The sequence below is a fragment of the Apiospora aurea genome (assembly GCF_038362705.1).
Source record: "Apiospora aurea strain CBS 24483 chromosome Unknown utg000001l_segment0_segment0, whole genome shotgun sequence".
In the NCBI taxonomy this organism is placed as follows: domain Eukaryota; kingdom Fungi; phylum Ascomycota; class Sordariomycetes; order Amphisphaeriales; family Apiosporaceae; genus Apiospora; species Apiospora aurea.
Window position 1 is genome coordinate 7,367,098 of NW_027117388.1, and position 22,594 is coordinate 7,389,691.

General features: G+C 57.2%; 9 protein-coding genes across 9 annotated transcripts; 4 read left to right on the top strand and 5 right to left on the bottom strand.

The window, feature by feature from the left end:
- Nucleotides 1–150: 150 nt before the first annotated feature.
- On the top strand, nt 151–2,129 carry PG986_002251 (uncharacterized protein; the record flags this gene model as incomplete). The annotated part of the gene is made up of 5 exons (XM_066838473.1): nt 151–332; nt 381–705; nt 743–947; nt 1,005–1,584; nt 1,652–2,129. The coding sequence occupies 5 exons, from the start codon at nt 151–153 to the stop codon at nt 2,127–2,129; spliced, it is 1,770 nt and encodes a 589-aa protein (XP_066707366.1).
- Nucleotides 2,130–2,963: 834 nt separating this feature from the next.
- On the bottom strand, nt 2,964–3,821 carry PG986_002252 (phenylacetone monooxygenase; the record flags this gene model as incomplete). The annotated part of the gene is made up of 1 exon (XM_066838474.1): nt 2,964–3,821. One exon carries the CDS (start codon nt 3,819–3,821, stop codon nt 2,964–2,966), a length of 858 nt encoding a protein of 285 aa, XP_066707367.1.
- A 770-nt stretch (nt 3,822–4,591) lies between these two features.
- Nucleotides 4,592–5,701, top strand: PG986_002253 (Secreted hydrolase-like protein; the record flags this gene model as incomplete). The annotated part of the gene is made up of 2 exons (XM_066838475.1): nt 4,592–4,645; nt 4,736–5,701. The coding sequence occupies 2 exons, from the start codon at nt 4,592–4,594 to the stop codon at nt 5,699–5,701; spliced, it is 1,020 nt and encodes a 339-aa protein (XP_066707368.1).
- A 164-nt stretch (nt 5,702–5,865) lies between these two features.
- Nucleotides 5,866–8,346, bottom strand: PG986_002254 (Glutathione transporter 1; the record flags this gene model as incomplete). Its single annotated transcript, XM_066838476.1, has 4 exons — nt 5,866–6,606; nt 6,674–6,965; nt 7,023–7,966; nt 8,041–8,346. 4 exons carry the CDS (start codon nt 8,344–8,346, stop codon nt 5,866–5,868), a joined length of 2,283 nt encoding a protein of 760 aa, XP_066707369.1.
- Nucleotides 8,347–9,415: 1,069 nt separating this feature from the next.
- PG986_002255 (deoxyribodipyrimidine photo-lyase) lies at nt 9,416–11,298 on the bottom strand (the record flags this gene model as incomplete). Its single annotated transcript, XM_066838477.1, has 2 exons — nt 9,416–9,965; nt 10,040–11,298. The coding sequence occupies 2 exons, from the start codon at nt 11,296–11,298 to the stop codon at nt 9,416–9,418; spliced, it is 1,809 nt and encodes a 602-aa protein (XP_066707370.1).
- A 1,578-nt stretch (nt 11,299–12,876) lies between these two features.
- Nucleotides 12,877–13,296, bottom strand: PG986_002256 (40S ribosomal protein eS21; the record flags this gene model as incomplete). The annotated part of the gene is made up of 3 exons (XM_066838478.1): nt 12,877–13,076; nt 13,146–13,177; nt 13,265–13,296. 3 exons carry the CDS (start codon nt 13,294–13,296, stop codon nt 12,877–12,879), a joined length of 264 nt encoding a protein of 87 aa, XP_066707371.1.
- A 682-nt stretch (nt 13,297–13,978) lies between these two features.
- PG986_002257 (uncharacterized protein) lies at nt 13,979–16,516 on the top strand (the record flags this gene model as incomplete). Its single annotated transcript, XM_066838479.1, has 1 exon — nt 13,979–16,516. One exon carries the CDS (start codon nt 13,979–13,981, stop codon nt 16,514–16,516), a length of 2,538 nt encoding a protein of 845 aa, XP_066707372.1.
- A 673-nt stretch (nt 16,517–17,189) lies between these two features.
- On the top strand, nt 17,190–18,455 carry PG986_002258 (uncharacterized protein; the record flags this gene model as incomplete). Its single annotated transcript, XM_066838480.1, has 2 exons — nt 17,190–17,646; nt 17,725–18,455. 2 exons carry the CDS (start codon nt 17,190–17,192, stop codon nt 18,453–18,455), a joined length of 1,188 nt encoding a protein of 395 aa, XP_066707373.1.
- A 1,489-nt stretch (nt 18,456–19,944) lies between these two features.
- PG986_002259 (uncharacterized protein) lies at nt 19,945–22,204 on the bottom strand (the record flags this gene model as incomplete). The annotated part of the gene is made up of 2 exons (XM_066838481.1): nt 19,945–20,721; nt 20,744–22,204. 2 exons carry the CDS (start codon nt 22,202–22,204, stop codon nt 19,945–19,947), a joined length of 2,238 nt encoding a protein of 745 aa, XP_066707374.1.
- Between the last annotated feature and the right edge of the window lie 390 nt (nt 22,205–22,594).

Genomic DNA, 22,594 nt, shown 5'->3' on the forward strand with positions numbered 1-22,594 from the left:
TCGGAGAAGTGGTTGCTAGCTCGACTGCTCCTCCTATCCCGATGCTGGCCTGGTTATGAAGGATTATACCGAGTTCTGGACACTTCGTCAATATCCACACGACAACCCCTCATCCTAACTGGGTAGTTAGTTCATGGTGCTTCCTTCAATATGGAATCATATACTTCTAGCGTGAACCGGTGCCCTCCTACCAGCAGCGGTAATGCAGCAGTTAGAGACTTGGAAGCTTGGTTTGGGAGTGAAGGAACGAGCGTTCACGAGGCCTATGGGGTGGAGACCTACTACGCCGCGGATCAGTCGCGGTTCATCCCCGGATCAGAACCTCCAGTTGTGTGAGTTTACCAAGAGCATGCAATAAATCTTCGCTAACCCGAAGCCAGTCATCTAAAGCAGGTCTTGGTTACATTCGGCCGAATTCAGACGCCAAACCAATTGGCTACTACTCACAATGATCAGTTTAATCTAGCTCAGCCGGGCAGTCTCGACCTTCTTAACTGTTCATGGGAGGATGTTCTGGATCAATTAGAAGCTGCCAAGTCAGAGAGCCTCAAGCCGAGCAAGAGGACAGGCCGGAGGGCCGACAGGCTTGTAGACAAGGCCGAGCCGTACATGCAGCCTTGGGTCGAGCTAGTGCCTGAGGAATACGGACTTGGTGTGATTAAAGGTGGTCTGGCCCTTCTATTTGCATTAAGCACATCGTTCTTCGTCGATCACAGTTTGGCAACCTAATGACACCACCCAGACTGCACGGCATAAAGAGCAAAATCGTGAGAAGATCATCCAGACATTTGAGGAAATTCCGGACATGATTCGCACCATGGATGCGGCATACAAGCTGTTCGGTCGAGATGACGACGAAGATATATCTGGAATAGCAGAGTCCTTCTACGATGAGCTTTGCAAAGACATCCCGGTCCTTATCCAGATTCTTAATGGGACCCGCAAGAGTAAGGCTCACACGTACGGCCACTTGCGGAAACGCCGAGTATGTTAACCAATCATAGGGTTTTCGCAAGTGATGAATCGCTTGGCCGGCGGCTTGCCGGAAACAGAGACAGTCGATGGCGTGCTCGAGAGGTTGATGCGAAAATCAGCAGAGCTGGGGTCTACGATCAGTCGGATCAAGATGAAGCTTCAGGCGAAGACGCACGCTGATCTCCAGTTGATCCGGTCGAGTGTCGAGGAAGCTAGTATGGGGATTGCCGCCATCACTGGACAGCTCGGCGGATTGGCCGGCAGACAAGACCTCGAGCAACTGACCCAGAGAAACAACAGGAACTTGGTCCAGTTCGCAAGCGTGTTTGGCACCCAGCTGATTGATTCGCTGCGCCAAGAAGTCCGGTCCGACGTCCAGGCCATCGTGAAGGATCACTCGGCTGTAGACTTTGCGGCCGAGGCCAAGACTATGGTATTGAGGATGGCCCAAGAGAATGCCGCGCTTAAGGATCACATCGCAGCGCAGAGTTTACAAATCGAGTACAACCGTTCAAGGCAACCTTCGCCGAGGCCCAGCCCGGCAATATCTGTACTGGACCTCATGCAGATACTGGATGTTGACCCTCGATCCTGCACGGACGACCTGACGTCTGTTCTCAGGCAAGCCAGCCGAATGGACACCAGCAGCAAGGCCAGAGCTCGGTGGCTGATGAAGACTCGTCACTTCCAAGGAGGATCATCTGAGCGGTCCTCATGGCATGCTGCGCTCCCTGATCGCTCAGCTGGTGCTCTCATTCAAAGCGCCACTTCCCAACCTCAGCGCCATCGACTCCCATGAGTTCCTGCAGGATTGCTACAACCGCACACTGCCGGCTTTGTGCGAAGTGTTCCGGCTTTTGGTGGACCAGATACCCCAAGGAGTTGGACTGTATGTCCTTGTGGACGGCGTCTCGTGGTACGAACAGACACACTGGGCTGCTGACCTGATGTTGATCGTTGGTCTGTTCAAAGACCTCACCGAGCCGAATCGGTCTTCCCTCTTCAAGGTCCTTCTCACGAGCCCGAGTCGAACCATCGAGGTACAAACCCTGGTGGATTTTGCCTCGGAGTATGTATCCCTGGCCCCTGGAAACATGGACTACACACCCCTAGTATCGTACTCCATGGTGCAATCAATGTTCAATAAGGGGTGAGAGAGAGATGGAGGCTATTTTGATGAATATGCTTTTCCTAAAATCGGGGTCTCAGCCTGACATCACCGGTGGAGTTCATGGCCACGTTCAGTATCTGGGGATGAGTTTGTATGTATTTTTTGTTAAATTTTGTGTACACGTTTCATCTGCTAGATTAGCCGCACTCCTCCATGCTCCGCCTCAGCAGCTCGTAGGTTGTGGAGGCGTTCCCGCCGCAGCAGACAGCAGACCGCGCTCTTGGGCGCGGTCTGCTGTCTGTAATAATTTAACGGCTTAAATCGGCCGGTTAGAGTAGAAAAAGGCTGGTTTAAAGGTAGATCTAGAAAAACAAGGGTTTAGAAAAAGAGGAAAGTCGATAAGGACCCTAATAAAGGCTTTATTTATATAATAAATATCAGGGAGGTTTAAGAGGACGTTAAAAAAGGAAAGCTAAGGAAAAGGCTGAAAAAGGGCGCCGGTAAGGTGGTGGAAATTAATGTAAATCGAGCTGGTGGTAAGGGTGACTCTATTATAGTGCGTACGAGCCGAAACAGACCTTAAAATACAGTGTGTGTTGCTTAATTGACCTATCTATTGCTGTTGTTGTTGATTTTTATATCTATTTTAGGGGGGTCAGTGAAGGGGGGGGCAGCCAGTAGGGGTTGCATCTTACCGTCTCCGCTCGTCCTGGACCAGGTTCATGTCTGGCGTGGCCTCGGCGTCGTCGGTGAAGAACAGGTTCAGGTTCTCGATCCGCTCGTCCTGCCAGCCGGGCGCGCCGCCCTGGGTGACCGCGTCCCAGCGCTCGGGCGTCGTGCGGCTGTCCTCGTGCGGGCCGACGTACGTCGGCGTCCGCTAGAAGACGTAGAGGTGCTGGGCCCACTTGGCGAGCTCCGGCACGGCCTGGACGGCGGTCGCGGCGGTGCCGACGATGCCGACGACCTTGTCCCGCAGGTTCACCATGTGCGGGTCCGTGGTCGAGCCGCCCGTGTAGTCGTAGTCCCAGCGGGCGGCGTGGAAGACCTTCTTCTCCCGCCTGAAGTCGTCGAGCCCGGGGAGGGCGGGGATGGACATGCTCGACAGGGGCCCCGTCGCGGTGATGAGGAACTGGGTCGAGACGGTAAAGGGGACATTGAGCTCCTCGTGCGCCGGCCCGAGCTGGCGCCGGAGCGTGACGTCCCATCGGCCGTCTGACTCGTTCCAGTCGGCCACCACGAGGCTCGTGCAGAACATTCCTTGGAGCCCGAACTTGGCCGCGATGTGCTCCGCATTCTGTCGGATCTCCTCGCCATGCGAGTAGCGGTTCTGGGGGACGAAGCCGGATTCTTGGAGCAGGGGAAGGTAACAATAACCCTCGACGTCGCACTGCAAGCCCGGGTACCGGTTCCAGTACCAAGTGCCGCCCCATCCGCCGGCGTTGTCGACGATGACGAGGTCCTTGGGATCGAATCCGGCCTTGATGAGGTGATAGGCATGGATCAGGCCCGAGTGCCCGGCGCCGACGATCAGGAACTTGGTCCGGGAGCCGTTCTCCAGGTACGGCGCTTCTTTGGCCCGGGCATCGTAGTCTGCCCAAGGGTCCTGGAGAAGGTCGCGCACGGAGGGGTCCTTGGAGACCTCGAGCCGCTTGGCGAAATTCGTCGTCGCCAATCGTTTGGCCCGCTCCGCCGAGTATTTCTCTCGTGTGGAGATGTCGACTTCAACTGAGCCCATTGCGGCAATTCGGTAGAAGGTAAGTAACAATGAAACGCGTTGAAAGGGTTGAGCAGAGTTTGATGGGAAAATAAGCTTGGGGTTTGGACTGGACGGAAAGGGGCAGTTATACATATACCTGGTGTCAATAAGCCACGGCGGATACGCGTGGCAGTTTTCAAAGACAACTCCGTAAACACGGGTTTCGAGAGCCGGCGATTTACGCCGACGCCGGCACTGATCTAATGCGGTCATGTTCATATATCAGCCTTTTGACCGTCAGCATCATGCTCTTCGGGATAGGCAAGCCCCGAAAGCATCGCTTGTGCATTGATTATAGGCCCCGAGGGGGCAAAAGGCTACTTTATACCAAATCTCCCGGATAGGTGTCGCACCGGATACAGAGTTTCCTACCCTTGCACCTGTCCAAGGACCCATCCCCCTTATGTAGGTCATGGTTGGTTGGGGCCCACAGCTCCACACGATCGTAGTCCATGGGATGCCTGCACATCACTACATACGTCGCCCCGGTCGCGGGCCCCGAGGGGCCGCACGATCCGGAACTAGGCCACGGAGTCGATATAGAGAAGACACCGATGTCCGCTCCTCTTTGTGCATTTACGTATCTTGAAGATGCTGAGCTCAGTGTGTAGTCGTAAGCCACCAGGTGGTGTGGCCGAGTAAAATACACATAGATATGGCGGCTTCTCAAGAAATCAAGCCGGGTAATCTTGATTATAGGTCAATACACCCAAAAGACTCTAGCACAGTCTGGCTAGACACGTATTAATATGCCTTTCAAACGCACTTTCAACAACGTCGACCGATCCGCAACGGAGTACACGGTAAGTGAAGCCGCTTCTCTTCCCTAGACAACCTATAATGCTTCCCAAAACTAACGACAACTCTTGTTCGTCCTTTCCTGAAATATATAGGCCAAAGCAGGCGTCTTCGATACCTGTAGCACGCTAGTCGCCCCTCCCCAGCCGACCTACTACCAGAGCTACTGGTTCATGTACTTCCTGCACGGCATCAACAACCACGACTACTTCGCCGTCGGCCACGTCGTGGCCCACGCGCTGACCTCGCCGCCCAAGCCCGTGTTCCGCGTGTGCCTGCTCGACATCGACCACGGGTCCTGGTCCGGCGAGACGTTCCCCGCTCTCGACAGCGCCTTTGCCCTCGACGCCATCCGGTGCGGGGCGGGGGACAAGTTCGAACTCCGCTCGGCACAGGTGGGGGACCCTGCGTCGCCTATCCTGTGCAAGAGCGCGGTCGCGGGCGCCGAGTTTGAGCTGGTCGCTAGTCCCCGGGGCCCGACGCTGTATGCCGGTGGGCAGGGCACGTTCTTCTGGGGCACGGACTGGACGTACCAGATGTCGTTTCCGGAGATGTGGGTCACAGGAACCCTCCGATACAAGGGGGAAACTGTCGAGGTCGTGCCCGATAAGTCCATGGCGTGGCTGGACCGGCAGTACGGGATGGGCGTAGGCAAGGCCGGGTGGGATCTCTACATGCTGATCCTGGAGAACGGGATGAAGGCGTCCATCTGGCGCAGCGAGGCCTGTCCTGGAGGTGGATCAAAGCAATACGTCGCCACCGTGATCTACCCGGACAGCCACCACGAGATCTACCCCGTCGACGACCGCATCGAACTGACGCAGCCGTTCGTTTCGGAAGAGACGGGGTACCTCTACCACGCGCACCAGGTCCTCACCATCTCCGGGCTCGATGCGCGCATCGAGCCGCATCAGCCTTGGCCGGTCGGCGAGATGGCGTTCAAGGGCCACCACGACCCCGTGACGACACTCTTCGAGGGGTACGTGAGTGTGACGGCGCGTATCCGCGGGGAGGAGGTCAGGGGATGGGGTGTGTCCGAGCGAAGAGTGACCGAGCTCTGATGGGTACCTCTCTTCAGGTTCGGCGATTCATGTTGTTACGTGTATTTTATTTGGGGCTTACTTGCATGTCTGTTTTATCAAATGTGGTTGAATTCTTTATTTAATGATGCCTGGATCCTTGATTAATACTCATACACTAAGAACACATACATACATGTCCACCTTCAAGAACCCTCACGACCAAGTCCCATTGGGCGGCCCAAAATACCCCACCTCGGGCATCGGTAACCAAGGCACCCCCTCCCATCCGCCGTCTCCTTCCACACCGTGTTCCCCCACCAATCCGGAAACTGCACGTTTGGCCCGTACGTGACGGCGAAGAAGATGACGATGCCCGCCAGGGCAAGGCCCGTGTCGAGCGCCGCGGCCATGACGTAGTTGTACTTGGTCCACCACGCGCGGAAGCGGCGGTAAATCAATTTGTTGAAGACGAGGTTGACGATGTACCAGGAGCTGTAGTTGATGCCCGTCGCGGGCGGCACGTTGTACGTGCCGACGAAGATGAGCGGCCAGTTGACCTTGCGCACGAACTCGCTGCCCGTCTTCTTCCAGACCAGCCAGGTCAGCGGCGGCAGCAGCAGGCCGATCCAGAAGAAGTGGTTCAGGCCGCTGTAGATGCGGCCCGCCGAGTAGAGCCGGGCGGGGCCCACGAGGCCCCAGATCACCGACGAGGAGTAGACGGTCAGGCCGTTGGGGCACGAGAAGCCGTTGGGCTGGTCCGCGGTGCACACTTCGGGCACGTTGCCCAGCATCCAGAGCGTGACGCCGGTCTGGGTGAGTGCACCTAATATGGTAGCGAGCCCTTGCGCGAAGAACAGGCTCCGGCTGGGGATCTTGAGGTAGTGCGCCAGCTTCATGTCCTGCGCGAAGTAGAGCGCCTGCCCCACGACATCCGTCGAGAGGATCTTGAAGAGCATGGTAGCCAGGGGGTTTGCCCTGGAACAAGTAACCGCCGATGAACTCGGACAAGACGTTGACCTGATTGGCGTCGACATTGGTGACGCCCTGGATCATGCCGCAGGGAACCATGTAGACGGCCGGGATGACGATGGCGAGGATGATGCCCCACCAGGGCAGGCCGGTGCCGTAGCCCTCGGCCATGCCGATGCTCAGGCCGGCGACGGCGAAGACGAGGCCGACCCACCAGTACCACGGGACCTGCTTGTAGGCCTTCATGAGGCGGGCGTGGATGTCGAGCCGCAGGGTCCCCTTGAAGGCGTGCTTGATCTCGCTCCAGTGGAAGAAGTAGACATGTGAGAGCACGCTGTCACTCAAGTTAGCCGATAAACCCCGACGAAGTCACAGGCAAAATCCAACATACCTGGTGATAGACGCGAAAGAAATGCCGTAGACGAAGGCGAACGTGGCAGGGAGGTAAGGCGGCGAATACGCTGCGTACTTCTGCTGGTCAAACACGCCGTCCGTCATGACCTGTGCCACGTCGTACACCTGCCCGTACCGGTCGTACACATCCGCCGTACATAAAGGCAGGTACGACGTGAACCACGTGTTGGTGTAGTAGAGCGCGGGCGTGACGACCCAGAACCAGAGCGCGAAGCCGAAGAACACATTAACGGCGGCCCAGTGCGGGCTCAGGAGCGGGTTGGTGTTGTACGCGACCATGGCCCAGTCGAAGGTGAGGGGGAACAGGCCGAGGCCCGTCACCATGCCGAAGACGTGGTTGACGGCGACGTTGTCGGGCACGATCCAGCAGATCCAGCTGAAGTAGCTCAGGCCCGTGAAGATGAGGCCCGGGAACCAGTACCAGACGAAGGCGCCGGCGCAGACAAGCATAAAGAACTTGATGCGCGTGATCTTCCAGCCGTCCGCGAGGGCGTTGGCGCGCGAGTGCAGCGAGCTCAGGAGCGCGATGTTGCTGAGCACGCCGGGCCAGATCATGGTGGCCGGCTTCACCAGCCACGGGATGGAGAGGCCGGCGATGCCGTACCCCATCAGCTGACAGCACAAGACGACCAGAACCGAGAAGCCGGGCTGCAGCGAGAAGCCGTAGAACTTGGCGGCCTGGATAATGTTGGTCGAGTCGGCCGACCCGAACCCGAACGAGACGTTGGACATGATGGTGACCAGCGCATGTTCCTTGATGTTGAAGTGCCGATCGGGATTAAACCGATTGATGGGCAGGATCTTGGCGAGCGCGACGCCGAGCGGGAAGGCCAGCAGCTCCGACACAAGAGAGACGATCTTGACACCCGGGTAGCGCAGGCCGAAGAATTGGTTGATGCCAGCCCCGAGGAACACGAAGACCTACATGAGATTGTCAGTAACGCTGCTCGTCGTGTCGGCCATGGGGGTACCAATTGTAAGGAAGCAGAACTCACAATTCCCAGGAACCATGCCCTGAAAGTATTCACCGGAATGCCCGTGTCGTCCGTCTCGGGCACGACAGCGCGCACGGCAGGGAAGGGACTCGTGTCGGCCTCGTATTCGCCCTCTTCCTCCTCGCCGAGGACACGGTCGAGGTCGACCTCCAACTCGGCCAGATGGCCATGCTCCAACTCGATGTCCTGGGTCGTGTGGAGATTGTGCGCCGTCTTCAGGTCGGCGGCCTGCTTGTTCTCCTCGGACGCCGGTGTGCGGTCGCCGCTATTCTCAGACGACAAGCGATCGATCTTCTCCGGTTCCATCCTGGGATCGCTGGGCTAGGCGCTCAGCAGCTACAATTCTCGGTCGACAGAAGACTGATGAATGATGCTAGGCGCAGCAGAAACAAGCAGCTGGCATGAGCGGCCAAGACGGGAGCCAAGTGAAGGCGGCCGGGGAGAGAAACCGGCGCGGCGCTTCATCTTATAGCGAGCTGCCATTCAGCTGGGCCGCAATCAAACTAGAACGACTCTGATTCGGGGGCAGAGGACCTATCGGCCTTGTGATCGACTCTGCATGGCTTGATGGAGGGGTAGCAGGGAAGAGAGGGATGGTTGGTACTTTCAGGTCCAGCCCATCATATGGTCTGAGACTTGTCTTGCAGTGGTACGACCCGGCCCTAATCAGCTTGAGGAAAGAGAAAAAAAGCAATTGGCCAATCATGCCCCGGTACCGTGATAAGCAGACGACGGCGACATGGAAGTTCGCTGCAGGGCCAATTGAGGGGATGACGGCTTATCACAGGATGCTGGGGTAAGGAGCCGGGATGCCTGTCGGAGTCAACCTTATCTCGCCAATTGCTTATCTGCTGCAAGCCTGCATCGGCGTGGATCCCGGGGAGCACTGTCGAAAGGTCAGGTCTCGGTTAACGGCACATCCCCAGGCGGCTGGAGACCGTCGGAGCTGTGGTTTTTCGATAGTGACATATTCCAATCAGTTATCAAGTCGAATGACTGAGGTGATAAGATCGGTGGGGTTGATGCGACGAGGGTGAAGTTCAAAACCAAGGTCATCTAGTTGGAGACCGAAATAGTTTGGGGTCTTGTCTGGACATGCATACGCTTCATTCAGATCAGCAGGAACTGGCTGGCGGGGGTTTATATACTCCATGGACTGCCCAAGGGGTTATTTGAATTTGTGACAGGCAGCAGGTGTGACATGCAAGGGGTAGTCGAAACTCGTATTGCAACTATCGCTAACACCATTAGACAACCTTCCAATGCGCATAACGCCAACAGAATGGGGTATCAAACAAACAAAACCAAACATATAGGTAAATCAAATGTGCCATAGTCCACGGGCTCTGCGATGCGATAGACTAGAGACGGAAGATCAGGTCGTCTCCAACTTGATGCCCTCCTTGTACGTATCAATCGCCTTCTGCCTGGCCGCCTGGTGCTCGACAATCATCTGCGGGTACCCCGCCCTCTTCGCCAGCGCGCCCGCGCCGCGCCCGTAGGGGTCATGGATCGCCTTCCCCTTGACCTCGCGCAGCTCGGGCAGGTACTTGCGAATGAACTTGCCCTCGGGGTCGAACTTCTCGCTCTGGAGGATCGGGTTGAACACGCGGAAATACGGCTGCGGGTCGACCCCGACGCTCGCGCTGAAGCCCCAGCCGCCGTTGTTGGAGGCGAAGTCGCCGTCGACCAGGTTCTCCATGAAGAAGCGCTCGCCCATGCGCCAGTCCAGCAGAAGGTCCTTGCAGAGGAACGAGGCCACCACCATGCGCAGCCGGTTGTGCATCCAGCCCATGTGCTGCATCTGCCGCATCGCGGCGTCGACAATCGGGTACCCCGTGCGCCCCGTGCTCCAGGCTTCGAAGTGCTCGGCGCTGTACGACCAGGTGATGTTGGAGTACTCGGGCTTGAAGGGCTTGTTCATGCTGGGAAGGCGAGTGTGAGTACACTGGTTTCTCCATGCAATCCGCGCGGAAGGGGAATTGCGTAATTAACGTACCAGACGTAAGGCCAATGGACCAGCACATGCTTATAGAAGTCCCGCCACGCCACCTCGCTGATCCAAACCTTGATGCCCTCGACCCCCTCGTTCAGCTTCTTCGTCGTGTTCCGGTCCCGCGCGTATCGAACCGCCGTCCGCGCACTGAGCGTGCCGGCCGCCAGGTGGACCGAGATGTTGGACGTGCCCGGCTGGGCCGGCAAGTTGCGCTTCGCGTGGTAGCTGGCGATCTTCTCCGCGACGAACTTCTCCAGCCGGTCCATGGCCTCGTGCTCGCCCGCGGGGTAGAGCGCCCGGAACCGCTTCGCGTCCTTGTCGGGAAGTCGCTTGGTTTCGGGCGCCTCGGGGATCTCGCTGTCGAAGAGGGCCGCCACCTTGTCTCTGGTGGACTCCGGGTTGGGCGCCGGCGGGTCGAAGAGGTCCAGCAGCTCCGGGTTCGCGTGCACGTGGGGGACCCAGGACTTGTACCAGGGGGTGTACACCGAGTACTGCTTCCCAGCGCCCGTCGTCAGGGCTCCTGGCGGGACGACGCAGGTATCGTGGACGACTTCCATGGCGATACTGCGCTCGGCGCACATGCGAACCAGCTTGGCTTCGCGTCGCAGTTCGTCGACTTCGTACTCCATATTGGCGAATAAGTGACTTGCACCCCACTCCTCCAGCAACTCCACGATGCGCGTGGGTATCTCTTTACGCTTCTCTACCGTCTCGACATACAAGGGAATACCAAGCTCCGCCAGATCTGCCTTCAGCACATGGAGCGTGCGCAACATAAAGTCGATCCGTATAGGCGCCCGGAGATGCGCCTCGAAGTCCTGCGGGCTGACGATATACATGCACACCAACGGCACCCCCGCCTCGCGAGCCTTCTGGCTCGCCATCCACAGCGCGCGGTTGTCGTGCGTGCGCAGGTCCATCTTGAACCAGTGGACCACGGCGTCCCTGACCTGGACCTCCTTGCGCGCCCCAGCCGTCTCTTCCATGGCGCTGGCCAGAACCTCTATGGGCCGGGCCAGCTCGTTGTTGTTGTACGCGAGCGCCCGCGCGTTGGACATTTCGTGCGGGTAGAACTTGCGCAGCACGACGCCGTTCTCTTCCGCTTCGGCGCTGAAGGGGTGTGGTTCGCGGAGCGGGTCGTCGGCCGCGGCGCCATTCTTCTTCTTGGTGGTGTTGTAGGAGCTTTCCAGCTTCTGCTTCTTGGCCTCGAGGGCCTCCGCCTCGCCCTTGGCCGCGGTGGGCGCCTTGCGCTTCGGCGGCATGGTTGCGAGGCTTCTTCGCGGCTTCACTCGAATCGCGGATTGTGTGGCGGCTGTCAGGAAAGTGGTGGTTCGGATCAAGGGCAACGATGACGAGATACGCAGCCGACAGAGACTCATGGAGAGAAAAAGAAGAAAAAAAAGACAATGAAACTACAGGGCGAGAAACGAAACTTGTCATTCAGAAGAAAGGAAGTTTACTTTGGCATTCGTACGAATCAAACGACTTACCTTCCAGGCCAATGGGTCTTACTCGCGCCGAGAGCCCTTTTGGGGGCCTCGATGTCGAATGCGTCATGGGTGTACCTGAGATCGCGCCGCAGTACGAGCAGATCTGAAGGAAGGGTCCAACCTAGATCCCGGAAACTCTAACAGAGATCCCGGGCTAGCCTATTCAGGTCTGGCGCCGTGTCTTTTGTCTTTGCTTTTTTGGTCAAGGAGCTGGGCTGGACCAGGTGTCTCTTTATCCATGGGTCTAGGTCTAGCTGCTGTCGATTGGCGAAGAAGCCATGCTATGCGAGAAAGTATCCAGCAACGCGGACAGGCTTTCTGTCTCAAGCGAGAACATCGCCATTGATTTCACGAATATGTATCCGCCTTCTGATGAAAGCTATTACACCTACACCGTGACTCTGGAAACCTGGAGTAGGGAGACAGGCAAATCAGCTGGGTATCATCGAGTCAGGTGGAGGACCTCGACTAATAGCCTGTCCGAGCTAGCATCAGCTCTTTGGAACCTTGGCAGGACTCTTGAATGCGGCTGGATCCAAGTGTCTTTCTCATTAGAAAGAACAGCCATGATTTCACGTCCACAGCGCGAGCTGAATCCAAAGGCCAAAAGTACATCGACCAGCACGAAGTAGGAAATGATCTGATAGCTCGATCAAGCAGAGCTCACTAATCTGCCTGATGAGATGTCACCAGATTCAGCGTCAAATCAGTTCAAATTATGGCATCTTCGCGTTCGCATGGAGAAGAAAATGGCAGTCAAGTCCACTGATACCTGCAGGTCAACATCACGAGGGCTTTCCCTTGAGCGAGTATGGACCGGAAGGTAGGCGTTTCTACAACTGTTTTTGGATGATGTGTATTGTTTGACCCGTATCTGTGCCGTAGCGTAAAGCTTGAGCACCACAACTTTTTCAAGGCCAATATTGCTTCAGTCTTCGGCATGGAGACTATCGAGGTAGTCCCAGAATCCAGGTCCATTGAAGGGACGGGGAGACTTTGCTAACCGGTACACAATCACGCCCTCACAAAGGGTAGTCACAAGGTTCTCGGATTCATCGGTTGCGAGGCCGGTCGTAATTGTGTCAAATCGAGGTTTTTTATTTCCGTTCCGGAATGCAGGTGGTGACGTTTTTCTAGTCGGTGCTAGATCAGATTCAATGCAGAAGCTGCCATGCCCTTGCCCAGGTCGTCATCGTTCGTTCCGTCCAAATGCCATATCAACACCAAACCCAAATCTGTGTCGGCGCGGTCGTTGGTCAGCATGAGGCCCCCAAGTGCATGGCTTGTTGTGGTGGTTGTGGGGAGGGGCGTCTGGGGTTCCGTACCACAGAAACAAGAAAATTTCCTCGCTTATCGCTGGGCACTCCAGACGCTCTTGACGAGGCCGTCACGCTGGCAGAGGCGGTTCATGGAGTCATCGGACTCGCCCATGGCGCGGACGAAACCGCAGAGGGCGTAGACGTGGTTCTCGCCGGCAACGGCGCGACCGTTCTCATCGACCTTGGCGATGGAGATCTGGACGGAAGCGTGGTCCTTGGCCTTGATCAGACCTGCAATTCAAGAGGTTAGTCACTGGAGGGGAGGTCGATTCTTGTATCGTAGATCGGTTTATCGCTTACGGTTGGAAGCCGAGCACTTGCGCGGGACGTAACTAGAAAACACACAAGGTCAGCATGATTGTCCAACTTCGCTTTCCCCCAAATCGCAGGTTCTGGTTCGGGCGGCGGTGCAGACGTACAGGTCGACAACTTGGCCCTTGTCGTTCTCCATTTTGGCGACTGTGTATTGATGATACGCTGAAGGTCGTCGGGGATAATTGGTGGTGAGATGGATTCGCAAGTCGTACGGCGGGATGCTACTTTCAGCGTGGTCGCAAAAGGGAAATTCTGGCGGGGGATTGGACTTTTTCGTGAGTGGGAGTGTGTGGGCAGAACTGCGACCTAATCCGGGAAAGGCTTGGGGCACAAGTACGTATCGCCTGTGGCGCTTCTTATCTTTTGTGTGGCTTCGTGGCTTTGAGGCTTGGGCTGAAATCTTTGTGGCTCTAGTGCCCGACTTTTTGTAACCCACCCAAGCTCACCAAACACCTGACCTCGCGTTTTGTTCGTGGCAAGAATCGACTGATCATTAGCGGAGTCTAGCGGGTGGCCAGTGCCTGTGCTTCTGCTGCCCCGCTACGGAACGGTCAATTGATTGTTGACTTGGCCGTTCACGGCTTGCTCCAAGTTCCTGTTGTCTAAGTGCAGTAAAGTGTGGCCTTGAAACATGCAGTAATTCTTCTACTTCTCTTCAGGTCCTGTTCTCCAAATAGAAGGGGCTAATGCTATTTCAATTTCAACTTTTATGACTGTGGTGTCCGAATTTCAATCTGAAGCGCCTCCTCACTGCTGGATGCGCGCGTCGCATTCCTGGCAAGTCCCTGCGCGAGGCGACCAAGTTCTACAAGGTCGGAATGGCTTCCGCGGACGTCTTTCAGTCACCCCCTGCGAAGCCGCCAGCGGCTCAACAGCACTATGCGATGATTTCCTCCTCGCCGGAGATGCCTTCGTTGGCCGAGATTGCCCAGAAGCATTCGAAACGACCTGCACCGCTGCGAAGCGGCAGCAACGCCGCCCCGATACCAGCGACAGCGCTCACCTCTTTCACTAGTGCCAAAGACGTGCTGCGACAGGCCCCTGATGTTGACGTCGAAGCGGAGCGGTCACCGTCTCCGAAACCGAAGCCCAAAGCCGTAAGGAAGCGCGCAACGAAGGCACAGCCCAAATCGGAGACAACGACAGCATCAGAGCCGCAGGAGCCCATTGTTATACCATCGTCGTCGCCTACAGACAAACCAGTGCGGAAGTCCAGATCGAAAAAGGCCGAGTCAGCACAATCCACGATATCGAGTCGAGTGACAAAGTCAACCACTACAAGCAAGAGCAAGGCTAAGAAGAAGACCGAGACCGTTTCACGACATTTTGCGCCTACAAAGGAGAAAGGGAAGGCCGTAGAATCTATAGAAACCCTACAGCCTGTCGAGCCGGACTTGCACCAACCGAATCCGCCGCGTGCGCCTGATACTGACGAGACCGAGGTTTCTGCGCCACTTGAACTTGCCATGCCAAGACGAAGGGACTGGACACCACCTCCAGCAGATGGCCTCAACAATAGCGAACTATTATCGTCGAGTAGCAAGGCACCAGTCTCAAAGGAGGTTTTCTCGAACTTGTGTCAGGACTTTGCCCGGCCCGGGGAGAAGGAACCCATCGCGAAACCCTCGGCGGAGATTGCCGAGTTCGTGAAGAAGCGCAAGCTCAATGATCTTCCGGCGAACGAACAGGCGTCGCGCTCGACAGAGACCTCGCCTACAAAGCCCGCCGTTGCCAAGAAAAAGAAGAAGATTCGCACCATCACCGAATTGGCCACCGCCCCCTACCAGTTGCCTGAGCTCCCTGATGTTTTGCTGGCGCCCGGGAATGCGGAGACGCTCCTGAAGCATTTCGACTTTGACGGGGCCGTCAAGGCGCAGGCTGACCACCAGAGGGTCGTCATGGATCACCAGGAGACGAAAAGCAAGGGCAAGAAGAAGAAGGCGCCCGCCAAACCGAGGAAGAAGAAAGCAGGGACTGCCGAGGATCCGATACTGCTTTCGCCGAGCTCGGCGATGAAGCAGGCTTCGAATGTGGACTTTTTGTTTGGCACCTCCAGTCAGCTGCAGACCGACGAACCAGCTGAAGTGATTCGCGACCTTCAAGCCGCAATCCGGGCCTCCAACCAAGTGAACGATGATGAAGACGAGGACGATAAATCGGGTCTTTGGCACAAAGGGGCAAGAGACGTTGACGGAAGCTTGCTCGAATTTAGGGTTGTAGACTCTAGCGATGGGGTAGAGGAGGCGACTAGAGGGTCGCCTTCTCCTGCCCCGGAGGCTTCTCCCACGGACAACGACTTCCCAGATATCGGCAAAATCGTGTTACAATCGCAAGCTGGTCCTTCTAGCTTATCAACTACGAAAGCCATCCAGTCCCAGCAGGCTGTACCAAGTTCACGGACGACTCTGCCGAGTAGTGATGCGTCAGCAATGGTGCCGCCGCCACCACCCTCACGTCCAGCTACAGCTGTCAAATCGAAGCGCCCTGACTTCACAATACTTACCGACGCGCAACTTTCCCGTAAGATTAGCACGTATGGCTTCAAACCGATGAAGCGTCGGGCAGCCATGATTAAGCTTCTCGAGCAATGCTGGGACGAGCAACAACCGGCAAACGCAGTACCCACCGGGCCCACCACATCCAACTCCTCTTCAATTCCACCCAACGCAGCAGCAACGGCGCCGCCTGCTTCTGCGCCGCCTGCCACGGCAACATCACCGGCCAAGAAACCTCGTGGCAGGCCGAAAAAAGATGCTACAGCTACGGCTTCTACGGTTTCTACGGCGCCAGTCGCACCCGTTTCAGTGGCGCCCGAATCACCAAAGCGACGAGGTCGCTCACGGAAAGACTCTGGTAGCCAAAGCCCAGCCAGGTCAAAGAAAGTGACGACTCCAGTACGGCGTGGCAAGGCGGCAGCATCCAAAGTGACGAAGATTGAAATCGCCGACTCGGACGACGAGGAAGTCTTGTCGGTGTCGGACGGCAGATCGTCGCCGGACCCGGTTTTCTCGTCGCCGCCTCCACTGGACCTCTCCATTTCGGAAGACGCGGCCGACATGTCGCTGAACTTATCGCCGACCGACCAGGAGAGTTCGTCGTTCACGTTCATCACCAAGGCCGTGACGTCGGCGCCGCGGTCCAGCGACCCGCAGAACCCGTCGTGGCACGAGCTGATGCTGATGTACACGCCCGTCGTGCTCGAGGACCTGGCGGCGTGGCTGAACGCGGGGGCGCTGACGCGGGTGGGCTATGATGCGGAGGTGTCGCCGGCGCAGGTGAAGCAGTGGTGCGAGTCGAAGAGTGTTATTTGTTTGTGGCGGGCTAATGGGAAGGGCGGGTCGAGGAAGCGGTATTGAGTTTCGTTGCCGTATTGTTTGTTGCCTACGGTGGTTGGTGTTGGTGTTGGGTTTATGAGCGTGTACGGCATTGAGTCACGAAATGAATGATATCCATTTGTATATACATCCCTTAGTTGCGATAGACTCCGTTTCCGTTCTTTTATGCACAAATTATATTATACGATTACAAGATTGATTGGCTGGCGTTTCTCGAGTACTACCTAATGACTGCTGCCAGCCCGAGATATGGTGCGCATGATCTGTCTCCTTTTCGTGCTCAAGCTGGGCTGCTAGCGCTTGACGAAAATGCGGAGGCGGGGCAGGCGGTTGTGATGAGGCCCACAAAAACTATGACAGCACTGCCAGGGGAACCTCGGCACGGCTTTGGACGACCTCCTCGATGATAGGTAAAGACGTTTTACTTCGCCATGATTCTGGCGCGAAATCTTAATCTTTGAATATGTCGCATTGCATATACTATACGGTTCGGTCTTCCCCTCATAAACCTCTGAGATTCTGGAAAGAATTTCGTGTTGTCAATTACTCGGATTTTACTAGGCGGACAATCGCCACCTGCGCATCACTCCGTCCGGTCGGCAGCGACCGACTCTCGGGTAGCATCCCCAGAGCCTCAGTGGCTCACCGCTGTCGCCTCATCCCACGGTTGGAGAAAAGGATACGCGTCGGAAGCATGTACTCGACCGACGCCAAACAGCCGCCGCCCAACAAGGGCCCGCCGGCCGAGCCCCGGCCCAGCTCCAGCATCATCCTGCTGTCGCACACCAACCAGGTCCTGCTGCTGCGGCGCGTCAAGACGTCCCGGTCCTTCGCGTCCGCGCACGTCTTCCCCGGCGGGAACCTGTCCGCGTTCCACGACGGGCCCGTCGCGCCGCCCGACGACGTGGCGGCGCGGCACCGCGACAGTCGGGCGTACCGGCTGGGCGCCATCCGGGAGACGTTCGAGGAGAGCGGGATCCTGCTCGCGCGCAGGAAGAAGGGGGGCGCGGCAGGGGGGGATGGTGATGAAGGGGAAGAGGGGTTGTTGGTGCTGTCGGCGCGGGAGCGGGATGAGGCGCGCCGGGCGGTTTATGGGAATGAGGTCGCGTTCACGGAGTGGTTGGATAGGGTTGGTGGGGTCGCTGACATAGGTGAGCTTTTTCTTCATCTCGGGCCCCAGCATCAATCAAATGACACTAATGAATGTTTCGTGCTGACCAACATTCCAGATAACCTGCTGCCTTTCACACGCTGGGTCACGCCTCTGGCTACACCGCGGCGCTTCACGACGCAGATGTACATATACATGCTCCCGTTCCCTCGCAAAAGCCCTTCCTCTGCGCCGTCGGAGGTCGGTGATGAAGCCATGGGCCATGATTCTATACACGCCGAAGCAGTCTTGCCGACCCCGGACGGTGCCGAGATCACCACCTCCGCCTTTGAGGACGCCGCGACCTGGCTCGCGAGGCAGCAGAGCGGCGACATCATCCTCTTCCCGCCGCAGGCCTTCCTCCTGACCCTGATCTCGCAGTTCTGCCGCGGCCCACCGCCCCATGCGTCGTCCTCGTCCTCGTCCTCGTCGCCAACTACAACAGCCCTCACGCCCGATACCGACTACTACCAAAAGCAACGCGACGAGCTCGTCGAGTTCCTCCGCCGCGTCCCCACGGCCGAGAAGCCGCGGTCCCTGAAGAACCCCACCTCCCAGATTCCCTGGGCCGACAAGTGCATCTCGCCCGTCACCACCATGATGACGGACGACGGGCGCATCCTGTTGAGTCTCGACCGCCCGGGCCCCGAGCTCAAGGGGACGGGGCGGGGCGGCGACTTTGAGCGGGTGGTGCTGGTGCGGTTCGAGAAGGGGACGGCGCGGCAGGTTCAAGTCATGGATCGGGAGGAGGCGTTCAGGACGCTGAGGCCCGCGGGGCCGAAGGGGGAGGTGGGTAAGGAGAAACTGTAGTACTAGCCTACCTACATGATATTTAAGATTTATTAACGTCTTTGGGAGATTTAAGGCCCTTGTGACTCCCATTGGACATACTTGTGTTAGTTGCCATTCATAGAATTGCCCAAGTAAACACTCCAAAAAACAGTCTTTCATCCTTCAGTAACCAATGCCATGCTCATTATGGCATGCCCGTTGAAAACGATGTTGGATACATTGGCTCCCTGGTCATGGCTGTTTGGGTAACCTCTGCTTGTCGGAATCTGGCAGGTTGGCTCAGGAGACACAATGACCCGAGTCGACGAGCCACCCAGCCAATAAGCACTAGGCTAGCCTAAGTTGTTTCCATTCTGTGAGATATAAGACGTGCGAATAACATGAGTCCGTGTGGAATAACTTTGCTTTACCTATGTTGTTTGTTATGGGAGATTGACAATGGGATAGGCGATCGCTGTAGACGTATCCCTTACCGATCGACCCGAAGCTCGAGGAACGGCTGCTGCAGCAAGGGCGGGCCGAGTTGGTTCCAAGTAATAATGGGCAAGGATTCTCGACTCGCTTCTCGGCGCCGATCGTAGGGAACCCCATGATGGGCGCAATTGCGATTCATTTCAATATCACCAACTTCCTGGTGGACCAGGGCCAACTTAATGAATCACGAATTAACATCGCTTCAGCGGCTTCTAGGGCGAATTGTTTGATATGAATACCTACATATGGCTCGGACAGCTCCTGCTCGTTCTGTTCTCGGCTCACAATCACCATCCATATTCAACATTTACTACACGTGACACATACACTTTCGTAATTCACATCAAACTACCCGAACCTCAATACCATCATGAAGCCCTCTGCCGCCTTCACCCTCCTCGGCGCCCTCTACTCCCTGGTATCCGGCTACTCCGTTGATATCTGTAAGTAACAGAACAGCGTCATCATCCCCAACCACCGCCATAACCACGATTCTGCAAACGTAAAAGATCTCCCAGTGAAAGGAATTATCGTGCTTGTGACTAATTTCAATTCTTCTACTCATTAGGTTCGCCTTCGTGCAGCTCCCGGGCCTGCTGCACCACCATCACGGGCCCCAACGACGACGTCTGGCGTGATTTACCCGTTGGCTACCGGGGCGGGCTGCGCCATTTCAGGGTCAACGACGGCTGCTGCTCATTCTCGGGGTCGGAAAATTGGGGGAAATTATTTTGTCCGCCTGGCAGCATGGGAAGCCCTACGAGCGCTCGCGGCCAGGCAGTTTGCTCGGGCCAAATCCGATGCCACTGATAACGCAAGAGGGAAGCAGTTGCAAGCTCATACGCTTTAGCCCGAGCATTGGCAATGTCACCTTTCGAATTTCTGACCGAGTCTGTCTTTTTATACACCGCGAGGAATATTAGGAGTCGCCATAGCGTATCTTTATAATATGTGGCAAGTTACAATAGAACCTGGAGCCCTATATATACTCGTTTCAACACTTTACCCGTTCTTAGCCCTTGGTAAATACCAATTACACCCTCTTGTAACTAACAAATCTTGATATCCTGACACCTATCCGGCTCAAACGCCTCCCCGTCCATGATCCCATGCACATACGCCTCCCCACAAACGTGTAGTACCCGTCCCCGTCCGGCCGGACGACGAGCGGCACGCGCCCGCCCTCGGCGAGGACGAGCCGGTCCCCCGCGCGCGCCCCCTCGGGCAGCAGCGCGAGCCAGCCGTTGCCGCACCAGCCGAGCCGCCGCTCGATCGCGCACTCGCAGTAGAGCGCGAACTCGGGGAAGCCCGCGTCCGCCCACGCCGACGACAGCACGTACGCGAGCGGGTGCACGCCGTACCCGAGCGACCCGAACCGCTTCTCGTTCCGGCGCAGCACCTCGAGGCTGCGCGACCAGGCCTCGAACAGCTTCGCCGTCGCCCCCGCGTCGTCGTCGGCGTACGTGCCTGCGCACAGCGTCTTCCAGTACACCGAACTCGGACCGCCGCCGTTGTTGTTGTTGTTGTTGTTGGTACCCAGGGGGTTGGTCGGCTCCCGCCGCGCCGCGAAGCGCTCCCACTGGATCAGCACGTGCCAGTGCTGCGCCTCGTCGGTGAAGATCTTCTTGAACTCGCCCTTGAGGTCGCGGATCGCCGCCACGCTGGCCGCGAACTCGGTCGGGTCCTCGTCGCCGCGGGCCGCGGCCTCGGCGCGGATCTTGGCCTCGCGCACGTCCATGTCCGCCTCGAAGGGCACGGCCGTGTAGTCGTAGCGCGGGATGCTCTTGGAGATTTCCGCCACGGCCGCGACCTCGTGGCCGCGCAGCACGAGCGTCACGGCGTCGGCGGGGGAAGCGCGCCGCGGTGGCGAGGGTGTTGCGCGTGGCGTGGGTCCGGCGCGGGTGGTCCATGGCGTCGCGCGTCAGGGGCACCGCCATCGAGGACGAGTTGCTCCAGTCCGTCACCCAGGACGGTAGGCCCCGTCGGGACGAGCGGGGAAATATGCCTAGCACGTCCAGGGTCTTCGTCGTGAGGATGAGTTGTTGCGACATCATCCTGTACACGTAGACGACGGGGCTGGCGTAGTCGGCATCGATTTTCACCTGATTCACCGCGTCGGTAGGCGAGCTGAGCCTCTGGATATTCTTTAGGATCCCCGATACCGCGTAGATCTTGTCCCGTGGGTCTTTGGATTCACGTTGCCGACACCCTTCCAGCAAAGTGAGGAGGATCTCTGGGCCATGTTCAGCTTCGGAACTGCGGTCTGTGGAGCTGTATAGGCCCAGGCGTCGTTGCAGGTCCTTGATGGTGAAGTATGGCAGTATATCCTTGTTGACAAAGGTTCCTTGCTCCAACGTGGACCAGATACGCAGCCTGAAGCCATGGTCGACAGCGGCGCAAAAGTCCTCCCAGTCCATCTTATACCGTCCCATGAAGAACGTGATGTTAGTAGACAGCAGGATCTCCTGAAGCGTCCAGGAGCGGAACCACCACGTCGCCTTCAGGACCCTCCAGATGTTTTCCTCGCCGCCGTATTGCTCCACGACGGAGCTCTTCACACGCGGGGCCTTGTGATACTGCATCAGGGTAAGCGGCAGGGTTTCCTGCTCCCTGAAGCTCGGGTCCGGCGCGGCGGTCTTGCTATCCTGTGCGAGAGTTTCCAACATGTCGAAGATGCGCTGGGTCTTCTTGGTCTCGGGGCCAAGCCATATCACGGTGCGGCGTGCGTTCCGGTAGATGCTGTCCATGATGGGCACCTGGGCGTTGCGCTCGGCCACGTCTTCCTGATTGATGCAGATGGCATCGACCCACAGGACGACCTTGGACGCTGCCGCGGCGGAGTCCGGGCTGGGCCGCAGGCTGAACAGGATTTCGTACAGCGACTCGTAGACTTCGAAGTGGCAACCGTTGACGGAGATGCCCCTCCTTGGCTGGTCGGGGTCTCCCCATACGTAGCTGAGCGCATCGTACGTCTGCGCCGATTCCTCCAGACTGACGTTGGATACCCGAACCTGGATCCATTCCCTGTCGGGCGCCGGCACTATCTCCAGAAGCCGGATGTAGCCCTTGTCCGGGATCGCTCGGTATTGAAAGGCGGGCAGTTGCTGGGCCCATTCGAGAAGCTCCTGGTCTTTTCGGTCCTGTTCTAGTTGGTTCTCGGCCTCCTGTGCCGGCGTGGATGGGTCAGACGACGGCGGTGTCCGAAGGTTGCTCCATTTTCTGTTTACAAACTTCTTCAAGTCTCTCTTTAGTCCCAACTTGGCCGTTTCCCAGTCTTCCCTGCCGGAGGCCATTTCGACGAGACTGCGGGAACGATATGTTTAGTTGGCCATGTTGGTGAGGGGTTCAGCTCCGGGTTTCGAGGTTGAACTGAGGTCGCTGCGCGGGCAAGCGCACCATTGCCCCATGTCTCCTTCGGCTCGATATAAGGAACTTCTGTAGGTGAATAGAAGCGGGTATCGTTTGTCTTTTTCGACCAATCAATCAGTCTTTCCGTCGTAGTGCCTCACGACAGTCAGCTAGTGGATTCAGTCGACCAATAACAGCATGGGATTTGGCCGCTGCCGCTGTTGGCTTACGCCCTAAATTCTGACTGCATGCGCACCGCCTCCCATCGCTTGATGCCTGGCCTGACATTTGGCAAAACATCAAACAGGCTGAAGATTGTCTTTTGCCATATTTGG